Genomic DNA, 15,412 nt, shown 5'->3' with positions numbered 1-15,412 from the left:
TTTCTGTTTCTTCATAAGATTTGAGCCGAATCGCTCCCGACGGAAATTACTGTCGCCTGCTGGCTCGGAGAGTCAATGATTAATAGGGGTCTTGAAATTGAAGTTGGCTGACTTCAGAGAGTCGAGAGTGCAGATAGTTTACTGACAGAAACCGTAAATAATGGAGAAAAGAACAGCAGTGACCCAAACACAGCCCACGTCTCACACCGACAAGGAAAACAGGCTGAGAATAATTGCAGGTAACGCGAACACCGAGGGTGGGAAAAGTACAGAGAGGCTGTACTTAAAGCGGAATTCCGCCTAATTTTCCAAGTTTTTCCATAACGCAGTGGTTTAGATGTAAACAAAGTCATTCAAAGTGATTTGATGTGAAATAATGTCTTTTTAGAGAAAGTTACCAACACAGATGGTCTTTTCAGTGGTGGTGATAGGAACCAGAGGTCCCAGCGTCTACTATTAAAATACAGCCATTTTATTTACTGTCCAAAACCAACAGTGAACCTACATGTGTCAAAGTCAAATTTTATTTATTTAGTGCTTTTTACAACAGGTGTTTTACAGAAAAATCCAGGTCCAGGCCCTCATTAGCAAAACAATGGCGACAGTGGCAAGGAAAAACTCCCTAAGAGCAAGAGGAAGAAACCTTGAGAGGAACCAAGACTCAAAAAGGGGAACCCATCCTCCTCTGGTCGACACTGGATAGCAAACAGCGTTAGTATAAAATATTATAATACAAAACAGGGAAAAAAGTGTCTTGTGAGTTCATATATGTAATGTTGATGATGGTATAATAATGGTCACTTTAAAAAAAAAATACGTTTTCTTTGGGGGCTATTTTGCCATAGAATATTCTTCATGTATCCCTCAATCATGAATGATTCAAATATGTTTTAAACCAAAACTATCAGAAAACTACCATAAAATCAATGCCTCAGACATCAGGCAGTGTACTCATAACCATTTCATGTCAGAACTTTCTGTGAGGGAGCTTTTAGAGGTGGACGTCTGGTTCCTATCACCACCACTGTGTACAATTCAGACTCAGTAAGTTACTCTAGAACAAAGCTGTTCACACCAAACCACTCTGAGTGACTCTGTTGACATGTTAACTGTTTAATCATGCAGAAATTTTGTTTGTTGAAAGTTTGTTTTGTTTGAGTTCCCCTTTAAGTAAAAAGGGTTGAAAATTTTGGGGAAAATATCTAATTGTGATGATTCTGACCAATATTCATAATCATAATAAACTACCTTCATATTTATCTTACGACTAGTAAGCTCTATTGGTGCATCCGGCCTTTTTTTGTCAAGATTACCAGCATATCCATTTTTTCGAGCTTGTAAAAGTGTAAGTGTGGAGGCAAAATATACTCGAGGGTAAGTATATGAAGCTTGGTGTAATGTAGTGGGTAACACCTCTGCCTTCTACACTGTACACTGAGGTTCAATCTCCCACCTGGGTAAGTACCCTACACTATACCAATAAGAGTCCTTGGGCAAGACTCTTAACACTACCTTCGCCTACCTGTGTAAAATGATCAAACTGTAAGTCGCTCAGGATAAGAGCATCTGCCAAATACCATAAATGGAGCCAGCCTTGTGATCGGAAGGTCGCAGGTTCGATCCCCAGAGCTGACAGTATGTGACTGAGGTGTCTTTGAGCAAGGCAGCTAACCCCCACCTGCTCCCTGGGTGCCATGGATAGGCTGCCCACCACCCCGGCCTAGTGTGTGTATGTTCACTAGTGTGTATGTGGTGTTTCACTGCACAAATGGGTTAGAATGTGAAGGTGAAATTTCCCTGTTGGGGGACTAATAAGGGTCCCTTAACCTTAAAAAAAGGTATCTACATTTAAACTGTTTCTTTCAAAATTACTGAGCTTTAAAATATTTCTCTTCTTACTGATGTGTTTGTAATCTTTTAAAAATCATCATAAGTTTGTTAATCTTGTAAAACAGATTTCTCACTTCATTACTCAATGTCACTGTCAGTTTGTTTGAATATGAAATATCTGGCTTTCTAAGTTTCTTTTTTCTGTCCGATATCTTATCCAATATTTTGATATCACCTTGAAACTAATTTCATTCAATACCAATATGCCATCTTTACTTTTAATAAACAAATTAGAATATCACTTTTTGGTAGTGTGTTATGAGTGGAACTGGTCTTTTTACAAAAATAGTTAGCGTATGGGCTATGGGCTTTTCTGTCAGTATGAATTTGGTTGGATCCAACTGAGCAACAGAGAAAAATCTTTGAATTTTGTACATTGAAGGTCAACATAAAAGTGTAAGGAGTAAAAATTATGTTTTTTTCTTATGAAAAAGTTACTGGTTAAGCACAAGCATTAAGTTTCAATAGTACTCAAGTAAAGTATAGCCTAATCTTCCAAAATAATGCTGAAGTACAGTTACTTAAGTTTTTTCCACCTCTAGGGAACACCAGGCATAACTATACAGGTCATGAAGATCGGAGCCATTTCAGATACACAAATTAGTTCATTTTGGTTTTAAGGCATAGTTCTGATCAAGTTGTATACCTAACATCTGCCCCCTCCCGTGAGATTTTTCATAGTAATGCACCAGTTACTTTTCAGCGCACACCCATACAGATAAACAGCGTAGTTCGTGTAATTTTCCTCATTAAGGTGTTTACTTCCTCCCTATTTAATTATAACAATTTTATACGGTGAAACCCACCCCTTGGCTCTGGGCTCCATTCACATGGCAAAGATGCCAGAGCGATATAACAGGCCTAGGAGATCTGGTGGGGTCAAAGAGACATATTTGTAGATGCTCTCATGTGTTTTCATCCAGATGGGTGGGCCTAGTTAAAGAGTCTGTCTGTAGACGTGGGGGAGAGCGGGAGAGCAATGGGACTGTTGTTCTCGCAAAAGGAAACAGCCATTTAGACGATCATGAAAAAAAACAACCCTTCTTCAAGAAGAAAAAAACAGCACTTTCCACCTACTGGAAACCTAGAAATTAAGAGAAGGGGAAAAGGAGGAGCGTAGTATAAGTGGAAAAGACTGAGGGATCAACAGAGCGGAGGAGAGGAGTACAGTTGAAGCTGGTCATATTAGTTTTTCCATTGACTGGAATCATTTAAGGTGAGCAATAGTTTCTTTTCATCTGATTCAATTCTTATTAATTATAATAATGTTATGCCACATTAGTACTGATTAAGGATTTTTATACAGAAGTAATGTTAAGTAATGCTATATCCTATTTGACTGGTGAATATGAATGAATATGAGCCAATAGTTTACCTTTATATGAAGATTTTATATTATGAAATGTGTATTTTATATCACCATTCCTTCATTACTTCTCTTCTTATTGATGTGTTTTTGTAATCTTTTGAAAATCATCATAAACTTTGTTAAACTTGTAAAAAAGGATTTCTGACTTCATTACTCAATGTCAATGTCAATTTTCTTGAACATGAAATATCTGGCTTGCGCCTGAGAAGATGTAGCCCCCTTGTTTCTATCTGATGTATGAGCTGAAGCGGTCGTGTGGGCAGTAATGTGAATTTGATTAACTTTGCTGATTAAATCCCTCCCTCTGATTATAATGGGAGGCAGCACACCCTAGAATCTCCAGAGACCGGAAAGCATTTGAAAGAGCGTCGTCAGCTCCCACCGCTGACCTGGAGCCAGACAGAGTTTACCCAGCTTTCCAGGAGGTCAATTAGTGGCCCACTTTCTGCGACTGGCTGTGGAACAGTGTAGTTCAGGATGCCAACTGCATGATGTACACAAGAATGGTGGTACACCACAAATAAATGGTATTTTTGGAAGTGAAGGCATTTTAAACATAGGCAATATATCTAATATTTTCACAATTACACAGTAAAATTAGGTTGTTAAATCAACTTGTAGACATTTTACTTATTAAAATGAGTTTATCCAGGAAATTATCATAATGTGTTTGAAAAAAATGATGCAAGTGCAATCCAGCAAATGTGTAAAAATAGGTTAACCCTCTATTGCACAATGTTTCCTCAGGGCAACAAACTCATTTTCCTCACTTTACCATAACATTATACATATTTAAAGACAATAATAGGGTTAACAATAAAGGGAAGAGTTTGAGCAAGTCAATAAAAATCATGTTCTTGGTCATACTGTCTCTTAGTGGGCACATTTATACCTCTTTCTTAACATTCAGTATAATTTTTTTTCTTATGAGAATTTGCAGAACTGTGTTTGTTGTCTAGAAGCAACACTGTGCGACAGTGGAATGGATTTAGCCAGTCACAAGCCAGGCCTTACCACTTCAGGGAACACGGCTCTATGTCATTTCTTAGCCTCAAGGCAACATACTCCAACAGGACACCCCAGCACACACTTTATTTATGTTTTTGAATTTAATAATTAGGACAGATTATTAATAATTATAATATATAATATTATAATCATATAATTAAATAATCAAGAACCGTTCTATACAAGAAAAGTGAATGCAAGAAAGTGAAGTTTTTAAACTGCTATCATAATGCATGCAGTAGGGGATTAAATAATCTTATAACAGTCTTACAACAGTCTTATAATAAGAAATATACATTACATTGTTTACAGTTAATAGGGCAAGATATAATGTTTGTGATGTACAAGTCAAAATGACCACAGATCAGCCAGAGATGCAAAGATTTGAGTCTGCAGATTTTATGTTAAAACCAGTTTAAAGGACATACTGCACCCTTTCTCAGCTGAACAACATATTTTGTGGCCTCTGTGGTAGCAGTACGACTCTAAATAGAAATGCTTGTTGCTGTAGGTTTTTCCAGTGACTCAGAGGGACTGTCCGGCACTATGGCCTACCTGCTGATGTTTGTGACCCTGCTTCATCTCATCACACTGGCTGTCCTTTTCATTGCCACCATGGAGAAGGTTACTTTAAAGACTTAATTAATTAATTATCTGTCCACAGTTCAAGACCTGGCATCACTGTGACTAAACACCCAAATACACAGTGAAGGGAAACAAGTATTCAGACACTGTTGTTTTTGTTTTTTTTAATTCTTCTTCTTTTAAATTTACGCTCATAATATATTTTGACTTTGTACTTATAAATAAGCACAACAAAGTATTCATAAGCTTAAAGATACAGTAGGATCCAAAAGTCTGAGACTACTAGTGAAACACTTCTATTTTGCATTCCTTTCCAATTGAACCCAATTTTTTTTGCATTACAAATGACATTATCAGCATCACAATCTGAGTAACAGTAGAATCTTTGAAATTTGAACACAAAATTTAGAATTTTGTACTTGAGCTGGCATGATTACTAACAGTGACAAAAGCTTCTGATAAGTAGACCGAATTCACCTGGAGTTGTCTGAACGCAAGCTTTAATGGAAGGAATAAGACTTCTGACCTTTTCGTACAAAGGCCTCAACATGGTCAGTGTCACAAATTTGCTTGATTTGAATGGTGACTTAGAAATCATGCAGAATTGTGAATATTTCTTCTTCATTTTACTTGTCGTTTCGTTTTCAGTTTAAAAAATGTAAAGCTTTCTGATCTTCATATCCAGGACTAAATGAAAAAATTCCAGATTTTGGTATCAGACTTTTGGACCCCACCATATGCTTAAAAACAGCAATTATAGGGGGAAAAGTATTCACTCATCATAAAGTAATAATATTAGTACTGTGTTGTAAAGCTGTTGTTGGCAATTACCTACGTGAGACGTCTGCCATAAGAATTGCGGTTGAATTTTGGCTCATTTGTTTTGTCTAACTGTCTTCAGTTACCCAGGATTTTTTTCAGTATTTTGCTCCATTTGTGTTTTCTTTGATGATGTGTAACACCCCAGTACTGACTGCAGAAAAGAAGCTCTATATTATGATGCTCCCACCTTCATACTTCACTGTGGGTGTGGTGTACTTGGGATTATACCCACAACCTTTCTTTCTCCGAACATGACGAGCTGAATTATTGCAGCTATTTTTGCTCTTTTGTTCTTTGCTGTTTCATCTGACTAGAATACATTGTTTCAAAACAGTTGTGATTTGTCTAAATGCTTGTGTGAAAATTTTAGACATGCGTCACTGTGCTTTTTTTTAGCACAGGCGTTTTGCATGGGATGTAGGAATGGAACTGTGTTTGTCTGTGTAACTGTTGTTCCTGCTGCTGTCAGGTTGTCCTTCAGCTCTTTTCGTGGGACTGACTGTCTCATCTTCCTTATCATCCATTTTAGAGCACATTGTGAACTAAAGGGACTCCTGTGGGACCCACCACAATATTTTGCAGTATGGGACTAATTTGCAGTGCTGTATGCGGGAGTGTGCGCTTAACCAACACCATGTGGGAGGGAACGGAACAGTACGTACAGTGGGGTCCAAACATCTGAGTGAAAATGCTTCTATTTTGCATTCTTTTCTAATTTAATACAAAGTTTTTTAATTACAGATGATATTAGCATTGGCATTATGATATCAGCATAGCAGTTGAAGTATAAGTAGAATCTTCAAATGTTTACATGAATTTCAGAATTTTTGTCCCCCTTTTGCTTTAATGTCAGCGAGCGCTAAAGTTTCCAAAAGCGTTTGATCAGTAGATCAAATCTACTTGTCTAAACATGTTTCACTGGAAGGAATAATCTGCCCTTTTGTACAAAGGCCTTAACATGGTCAATTTCACAAATTTGCTTTAATTTGAATAGTGACCTAGAAATATAGAATAAGGTATATATAATATATATAATTATAATATTATTATATATAATACAAATATATACAGAATGTTTCTTCTTCATTTTCATTGTCATAACGTTTCTTTGTTTTAAATTGTTCAAGATTCAGAAACTTTCTGTTGTCTATTTATAGGTTTAAATAAAAAGAATCTGATTTTCAATGTGATGTCAGACTTTTGTCAGACCTTTGGACTTTACTGTACATGTAGATAAATTGCAGCTTAATGAATAGCCTAAATAAAATGATAACAATCATGTAATAATTAGCATATATAAATGATAAGTAACTACGGGACTGTGGTCGGGAGCGGGACAAATGGAGCTGATTTTCTGCAAGAATGGGATTAAAAATTCGGTCCTGCACAAACCTGTATTGTGAAATCTTGCTTGGCGCACCTGTCTGGGGACAATTAGTTGTGATGCCATGAACTTTCCACTTGCATATTATTGAAGCAACTGACAGGGATGTTTAAGGTCTTTGATATGACTCTGTAGCTTTTTCCATTCAAGTGTTGTTTAATAATGTTGTCTCTGAGAACTTTAGGACGTTCCTTCAACTTCTCATGATATATACTTGTTGAGTAAAATCTTTTTGCAGAAGAACACTTTTTTATGTATTTAGAATTTTTTATTATACCATTAAATAACAAATAATAAATCAAAAGTGACAAAATACTTGTTTCCCCTCCCTGCATACACACAGATAAACTGATTTATTATGTTTACATCATACAGTGCCTTTAGGCAGTTTTATGTTTAAAAAATGTTTAACCTTTTTTTGATTACAATCAGTATTTTTGTAGTGAACTCATATGCATTAACATTAAATTTTCAAAACTAAAATAAACCAATTTGTCTGCAGATGTTTCAAAAAATGAAACACTCTAGTTGCATAAGCTTTCTACATTAATATTTATTAGTGTAATTTGCTGAAATAGAACTTTTAGTTTCTTGGGTTAAGGGTGTAGCGGCCTTGTACACTTATAAATTCAGGAATGAATCGTCTAATTTTCAGAAGGCTGTGTGTTGGTTGGATGATGCTAATGGACTGCAGTTCAAACAGTGTTACAGATTCTCAATTGGATTTAGCTTAGAACTTTGACTAGGTCACTGAAGGGCATCCACATTTTGTTTTTTAATCACTCCAATGTTACTGTTTCTGTGCTTTGGATTATCATCTTGCTGAAGGTGGATCATCAGTTTCTTGTCAGATTTAAGCAAAGGTTTGCTGTCTTTCCATGTCCGATCTCCTTAAAGTTTAGCAGTATGCCCTCCTTGTTGGTGAAAAGATATGAAACAGTACATGAAACAGTATGATACTACCGCCACCATGCTTCACTCTAGGGTTAGTGTTTGTTAGGTCTGTTCTGCTCAGAGTGCTTTTTTACTCTAACATAGTTCTCATTACTATGATCTTTAGCCTTAATAATCTTATCTCTCCTTCAGTTTTACAGCCTGAGTAATGATCCCTTTAACAGAGTGATTGTTTGATTTAGACAATGGGTCAGTTACTCTAATGGTTCATGGGTAGACAACAGTCCAGATCAGAGGCTATTCTGTCCTAGTTAGGGATTTTTTCATCTGTATATTATTTCAGTTCTTTTAATTTCTATCAAACATCCACAGACAAATAATTTATTTGGGGTTTTTGCAAATTTGTTGTTAGTTAGTTGGCAACTTTCGAGAATGTTCTATGTGTTGGCAAGGCAGTGTATAATTGCTGTGATAAGAGATCTGATTACCATAATATCAGGATCATCTGTCCTCGGCAACAGTCTTATCCCTCTTCCTCTCTTCCTGACTTAGTCATGGTGGGTGTGGTCCAACACTGAGAGCTCAGATCTTTGGTACAACTGCAAATTTGACAATGAAAAAGAGACATGGTTCTGTGAATCATCAAAAGAAACAGGTGAGAATTCTCTTTAAGCTTTAGTTTTTTTTAGTAAAATATGCCTTAAGGATGATTCCCACATCTTAGCTGGGTGTTCAATGTGAATTGTTGTTCCTATTTATTTTCCAGAGTGGCTTCAGGCTGTCCAGGTTCTCATGGTCTTTTCTGTGGTCTCCTCCTGCATCTCATTGCTCGTTTTTCTCGGTCAGCTCTTCACCATGTCTAAAGGTGGACTCTTCTACCTCACTGGTGTCTTCCAAGCATTTGCAGGTAAAACTGAATTTTATTTAGAAATATTGATTTTGCGTCTAGTTGAGTGTAAATACTTAAGTATATGTGTGAAAAAAGAAATCTACTGTTTACTCTTTGCCTTTTACCTGTAAATTACATTTTAGTCATTAACATTTTAGACCAAAAGCTTGCCAAAAAGAGAAGAGTAGCACATAATGGATGTACAAAGAAGTTCTGCTACAGTTCTATAAGTTACTTGGTAGCTTTGTCTTTCTTAATTTTTTATTTTTTTTTACTTTTACTGCAGACATTATTTAATCAAAGTAACAATACCTTTGTTTGGGTATAGGTTTAGGCCTTTCAGCCCTCCTCATATTACTGCCAAATAGGGTTGCATCATATATCAGTTTCACTAATATCAGTTTCAGTGATAAACATCTTAAAACACTGTTAAATTTCAGAGTACCATTCGCTCCCCAGAACATACGGTCCATTTATGGAAGCTATAAAAAAACCTGTTTTGAATTCACTGGTTAGGTGATACAGCCTACAGCATATTAGCTCCTCCCAATCGCACTGAAGTTATAAAGAGTGTTACAGCCTAGACTTCTTACTGAATGATGCACAGGGCAGCGAGTCAGAAAGGAGGTCATTTACAGATATCATTCTTAAAAGCACAGTAACAAACACCGCCTATTTAATTCTAAATCATGTAAAAATTAGGTATGACTGTTTTTGGCACATAACTGAAAATACTGATCCTTGGTACCAAAATTTAGAGAAGCATGCTTTATGAGAAGCTCGGCTCTTTTGTATTCCAAACCTGAACTACGAAACCTGGGTGTAGTCTTAAGATTCTGAGCTCCGTTTTATCCCGCATATGAACACAATTACTAAAGTAGCTTTTTATCATTTGAGAAATGTTGCTAAAGTTCAGCCTTTTCTATCTCAGAGTGATGCAGAGAAACTTGCTCATGCATTTGTTACAGCAGAGTTGATCACTGTAATGATCTTCTTACTGGACTTCCTAAGAAAACAATACATCCTTTACAACTCGTACAAAATGTAGCAGAACGGATCCTAACAAAAACAAAAACAAGAGCTCATATTACTGCACTGGAACTGCACTGGCTGCCTCTATCTTTTAGGATGACTCTAAATGGCCGAGCACCTGCATATTTCAGAGAACGTCTCTCTATTTCAGCACGTGATCATAGATCTGCAGATGCTGGCTTTCCGCAAACATCTTCCATAAAATACAGAAAACATGAAGAAGCCTTTTTCAGTTATTATGCTTCTGAACTGTGGAGCTCAATTCCAGGTTTTATTAGACAGTCAGTCTCAGTGCACACTTTTAAAAAAACATTTGAAAACGTATTTCTTTAATTTAGCGTTTAAAATTCTATATCTGTTGGTGTTTTTTTTAGTTTGACCTTATTTCCTTATATGATTTGAATTTAATACCCATAATTCCTTCTATTACTGTTAAACCTTATCACCACTTTATTATTATTATAAGTTATTCTTATTAGAATGAACACATACAAATGCCGTCATTCGTTTTTAGGGGGGAAAAAGTAAAATACAAGAAAGATGTGGCTTACTTTTACTTCAAACACTATTTCAGCAAAGTAACTGCACGTTTACCTGAGTGTGGGTTTAGGCAATTCTACCCACCTCATATTACTACCGAATAGGGCTGGTGATGTAATTTCATGCTGTAGTCTTGTGTGTGCAGGTGATGTAATTAGATTAAATTGCAGACAGGCAGAGGCTACATTGTGCCTAACTACTAGGCTGTAAAAACTATTGCTGGGGAAAAAACAAGGCTGAGGACACACTGATACTGTGTATCCTAACTCATCACATCTCATATTCTCATGTCAATATCCAACATCTTTATCACACATCGCATTTTGTCCAAATGATGCAGCTGAACTACAGCAGTCTCTATCCTGAAACATTCTCAGCTCTGCAGTGGATTCTCTCTCCAAATCTACCTTCTAGGTCTCACTACCTTTACGGCAGCACTCATCTACACCCTGCACAACAAAGAAATCCTTGAGGACTCCAGAGAATTGAGCCTGGGACAGTTTGGCTACTGCTACATTTTGGCCTGGGTGTGTGTGCCTTTGCTAATATGGAGTGGAATCATGTACATCCATTTGCGCAAAAGGGAGTAGCTTCACAGTTTGTTGAGTTAAAACAGAAAACTGTAAATCTCACGTTGAAAGCATTCCATTCAGCATATAGTAGTGTACATATTTATATAACCTTGACTACATGGATCATTCTGCCGAATTGGTTCGAAGAGTTCGAAACACATTTTGGACTTTTAATGGACTTGGACTTTAGCTTTGAGTAACACTATACCTTAATTATGCTTATTTTAATAAAACAAATGACTGAACATTCCATTTTGGAATCAAAATACAACCCAAACTTCACCAAATATTTCGGTAGTGACCATTTTAGCTAATTTTGAGCATAACTCAAAAACACCAGCCAGTACAAGACTAGCAAACACCGATTTGAACAGTTGTACACACATAAAATCATCATCCTTTTCATTAAAACTTAAAAAGTGTACTTAATTGCAGAAAATATGTTTCGGTAAGGACAGTTCTTAATGTTTCACACTGATTTTCAGACATGTGGCCATGAGGGACAGGGATGCAGTCTCACTTCCTGCTCTAAAATGCAGGGGTGTGGTTCCAATAAGGCTCCACCTATGGACTAAAACGGTCATGACATGAAAACATGAAACAGCATTTTTTAGATAAAGTTTTTTTACTTTACTACTAAAATAAACTCAAGATAAGTCAATTGTTTAACTTCAAAAAATGCAGAAAAATACAGAAAAATGTAAGTTTTATTTTCACAAGTTGAAATGTAGAGGTTAGGGTTTGGGACAGACACCTCCCAATAGAAAGTACCCTTTAAATGATAATTTTGTGCATATTTAGCTTATTACTGTCTCAGTTGCCCTGGGTTTAAAAAGATCATTACATAATCATTGAACATATCTACGATCTGAATACTTATTTTTCTTAGAACAGCAGCTTGAACTAATTCTTTAGAATGGTCCATGTAGGATTATCCATACAGAAAATAATCGAGGCTTGTATTTGCATTTCACCTAATTAAGCAGAAAGTACCCTAAGCAGAACTGTAGACATCAGATATACAGAGGGAACTACATTCTTTTCACATAGAAACATTTGACTAACTTCATATTCTTTTGTATTTCCAATATGAGTGATATTTTTCTATACCATGATATTACTCTTTATATACGCTGTAAAGAGAAGCTGTATTTTTTATGAATAAAACCTGATAAAAATGACTTTGAAGCACTGGTTAATTAAGGGTATCTCCAGCCACCATGGCTAGATGGACTGAGAAAAGACTCCTACTGAATTCTCCGAGTAGCAAACTTGGTCTTGATGTGTTAATGGAATTTTTTACTGTTTTTTCAAAATTTCTGCATAACTCAATTAATGATGATGTAAACAAAATCATTCAAAGTGGTTTGATGTGAAATGGTTTATTGCAGAAAAACGTAGCAAACATTTTTAATGGTGGAAAAAATGGTGGCAATAGGAACCGTACGTCATCAGTGTGTAACATCTCTGAAACCTACCTCACAACTAGTCATTACACAGAATGGTAGTCAGTATGTTGCCTAAAGCCAAAGACATTGTTTTACGATAAAATGACCTAAAGTGCATTTTTACAATGCTGGAAAGGGTCTTGTATGACAAAAATAGTACAGGGCTGTGCAATGCTACAATACTGCTGCACATGCTAGGAGAAATAAACCCTGTGCAAATACAAAAAAGATCTCAGTGCACGTGTGATATAGACATTCATGTGTGCTCATGAATACATCTTCATTCAAATACTCTGTCATGTCCAAATGCTCATGTAAGTTATAGTCAATTATTCACAGTCAGTTATTTGATGTGCACACTATCAATCATTTCCCCACAGCCCAAGTCATCGGATCAAGCTTAGCTGTGTGAGCTGTTCAGTTCAGTGTTTACGGTAGTTGAAGTCCATCGAGAGAACAAATCCAAATGTTTGTAAACATCAGGGCTTTGTGATGCACAATATTCCCAAAAGTTGTTTAGATTGGGGCTGTGATGTCATAAATTAAGCCAGCAATGGTTTAAGATTTTACTGTTTGCCTGCTGAAAAAAGTCCTCGTCTCTGGATTTGAAAGCTGAAATAGCCTTTCTGTCTTTATCCTATATTGTCATTATGCTTATTTTAGAATTAGCTGATTGCATTAAAAACAAACTGCACATTGCATTTTCAGTAATACTATTTAGTTTCTTATTTTGAAACTTATGATTACAGCCACACGTACAGTACTGCTGGTGTGGGTTTCTTCACTCTCATATAGAAAAAACATTACTACAGCCCAAATAGCTCTTGTAGGGAATCTGAATTATTCAGGAGAAAATTATCTGTACATTTTACAAAAAAAGAAGCACATTTCTTCTGCTTTTCACTGTTAAAATGAGTATTCTTTTTCAAAGCATATAATGTAGTTTTTATCTCAGTGCAAAAAGAATAATTTGTGCTATATTTTCAGCAGCCTTACCCTACAGGTGTTTCCCAGATTTCTCACTATTTTACCATCATAAACATTACATGAAAAAGCTCAGAGGGCAGGTCACTGGTGGTGTTGGATTTTAAGTCAAATAAAAGTGCTCTATTTGTGTTATACACATTGTGAGCCCTGGTGTGTATCACCACCACTGTAAAGAAATAGAGTCTGTAAGTTTTCTTATGCAAAACTTAAAAAAAAAAAACTGTTCAGTCTCACAAAACATCCACTATATACTTAGACACATTGTGTCTCATGAAGCCCCTGGACACGTCATTGTAGGCCCCCCATTCTTACAAGAAAAATAGAGCTGAATAAATACACTTGTATAAACTGGTTGTGTTCATTTATGTGCACATCAAACAGTTTTGGAATGTATGTAAACAAACAAAATCATTCATTCTCAATTAATATGCAATAGGCAACCCAAGCTACTTCAAATGATTTCCTGCATGTTTATATTTCTGCTTATTTTTGGTGTTGGGGGCTTTTAATGAACTAATATTTTTAAATATGGTGCCTTTATTTTATTTATCTATTCATTCCATATTCAACAGCTATTTGTTCATTTGCTCATTCTTGCACCTGCAGTGGACTGCCCCCCATCATTAGACCAAGCCTTGTGGTCTGAGGCCCCCAGGCACTGGCCCCTCTAGGATCCAGCCCCGACTCTGAATGTGTTATAATTTCACTGAGGACATTAGTGTGACTAAATTACAGTGGTTTCTAAGCAGCACAGATGTGCCACACCATCAAAAACTGAGCACTGAAAACATTCACTTTGACAATGAAATGGATCAAGCTGTACAGTCAGCTGAACTCAAGGCTACAGTAAGCGAGAGAATGAACTAAAGAGGCCTAACTTTGGAGACCTTGTGTGGCATGACAAACTCATGACTTGCGGTTCAGTGCTAATAACTTCCATCACGTTGTCTAATATGCGTGATATTGCTGAGAGCATAGACGTCACAAATAGACCAATCAAAAGCCATGTGAAAGCTGCCCAGTCCTGGCACTCCTACAAGGACTCTTTTTACTTTCATATTGCTAGTTACACTTCCTCCGGTTGGGTCCACACCTAGATACGAACAAAGCTGTGTGCAAATATTGTGGAGGTGTGTCACACAAGAAAGCTCTCTACAACAGCAGACAGAGGGATTTTAATCACAGGTTTACCACAGCTCCACACAACCACGCAGTGTCTCCAGTTGAACAAGAAGTCGCTGCATAGAGTACAAGTTGGCTGCCAATGTTTTAACCAGCAGCAGAGTCCAAAAATGAAAGTGGTCATCTCACAACCAGCTGTTTAGTTATCTTGCTAGCATATATTCAGGCAACAAAATCAATATGGTGGGACAGCTATCACTTCAAAATAAACCACTTCAGTGTTAAAAGGGAATTCCACTGATCTGATTTTTCAGAATTTCTAGGCAGTTAAATTGTTGAGCTGTAAATAAAGTCATTCAGAATGGCTGGATGTGAAACGGTTCATTATAGAGAAACCTACAGACTCGGATTACTTTACAGTGGTGGTGATAGGAACCAGGGGTCGTGACTTCTACAATCAAATATGGCCATTTTATTTACTATTCAAAACCAGAAGAAAACAATGTTTCAGGCATCAGACTGCATATTTATAAGAATCTCAGGTAATCAATTTACATGGGTTTAGAGGCCTTAAACCAGGGATAGGGAACTCCAGTCTAGGAGAGCCAAACTCCTGCACAGTTTGAAGATTTTTCTACTCAGACATACTGGATTCAACTCATCAGCTAATTACCAGGTTTGGTTGATGAGCTAGAGCAGTGAAATCACTTTGCTGGACTCCAGCCCTCAGTTCCCCTCCCCTGCCTTAAACTCTTCAGACGTCTGGCTCCTATAGCCACCACTGTGAACAATTCTGGCTCAGTAAGTTTTTCTAGAATGGAGCATTTCACATCAAACCACTCTGAATGACTGTTTACATCTTAACCATTT

At 36.7% G+C, this 15,412-nt stretch overlaps 1 protein-coding gene across 1 annotated transcript; it reads left to right on the top strand.

Annotated features, from left to right (window-relative positions):
- The first annotated feature begins 2,016 nt into the window (after positions 1-2,016).
- emp3b (epithelial membrane protein 3b) lies at positions 2,017-11,432 on the top strand. Its single transcript, XM_036591615.1, has 5 exons — positions 2,017-3,106; positions 4,779-4,891; positions 8,505-8,607; positions 8,719-8,859; positions 10,828-11,432. The coding sequence occupies exons 2-5, from the start codon at positions 4,814-4,816 to the stop codon at positions 11,001-11,003; spliced, it is 498 nt and encodes a 165-aa protein (XP_036447508.1). The 5' UTR covers positions 2,017-3,106; positions 4,779-4,813; the 3' UTR covers positions 11,004-11,432.
- The last annotated feature ends 3,980 nt before the right edge of the window (positions 11,433-15,412 follow it).

This window comes from Colossoma macropomum, unplaced genomic scaffold (assembly GCF_904425465.1).
Source record: "Colossoma macropomum unplaced genomic scaffold, Colossoma_macropomum, whole genome shotgun sequence".
Taxonomy (NCBI): Eukaryota; Metazoa; Chordata; class Actinopteri; order Characiformes; family Serrasalmidae; genus Colossoma; species Colossoma macropomum.
The sequence above is the reverse complement of the archived record's forward strand: the minus strand, read 5'-3'. Positions and strand labels throughout refer to the sequence as shown.

Bases quoted from the DNA above. Each gene is read 5' to 3' on its own strand.
- emp3b (XM_036591615.1), top strand. From the start codon at position 4,814: ATGGCCTACCTGCTGATGTTTGTGACCCTGCTTCATCTCATCACACTG. The intron at 4,892-8,504 runs GTTACTTTAAAG...TTCCTGACTTAG, and splicing joins TCATTGCCACCATGGAGAAG to TCATGGTGGGTGTGGTCCAA. The intron at 8,608-8,718 runs GTGAGAATTCTC...TTTATTTTCCAG, and splicing joins TGAATCATCAAAAGAAACAG to AGTGGCTTCAGGCTGTCCAG.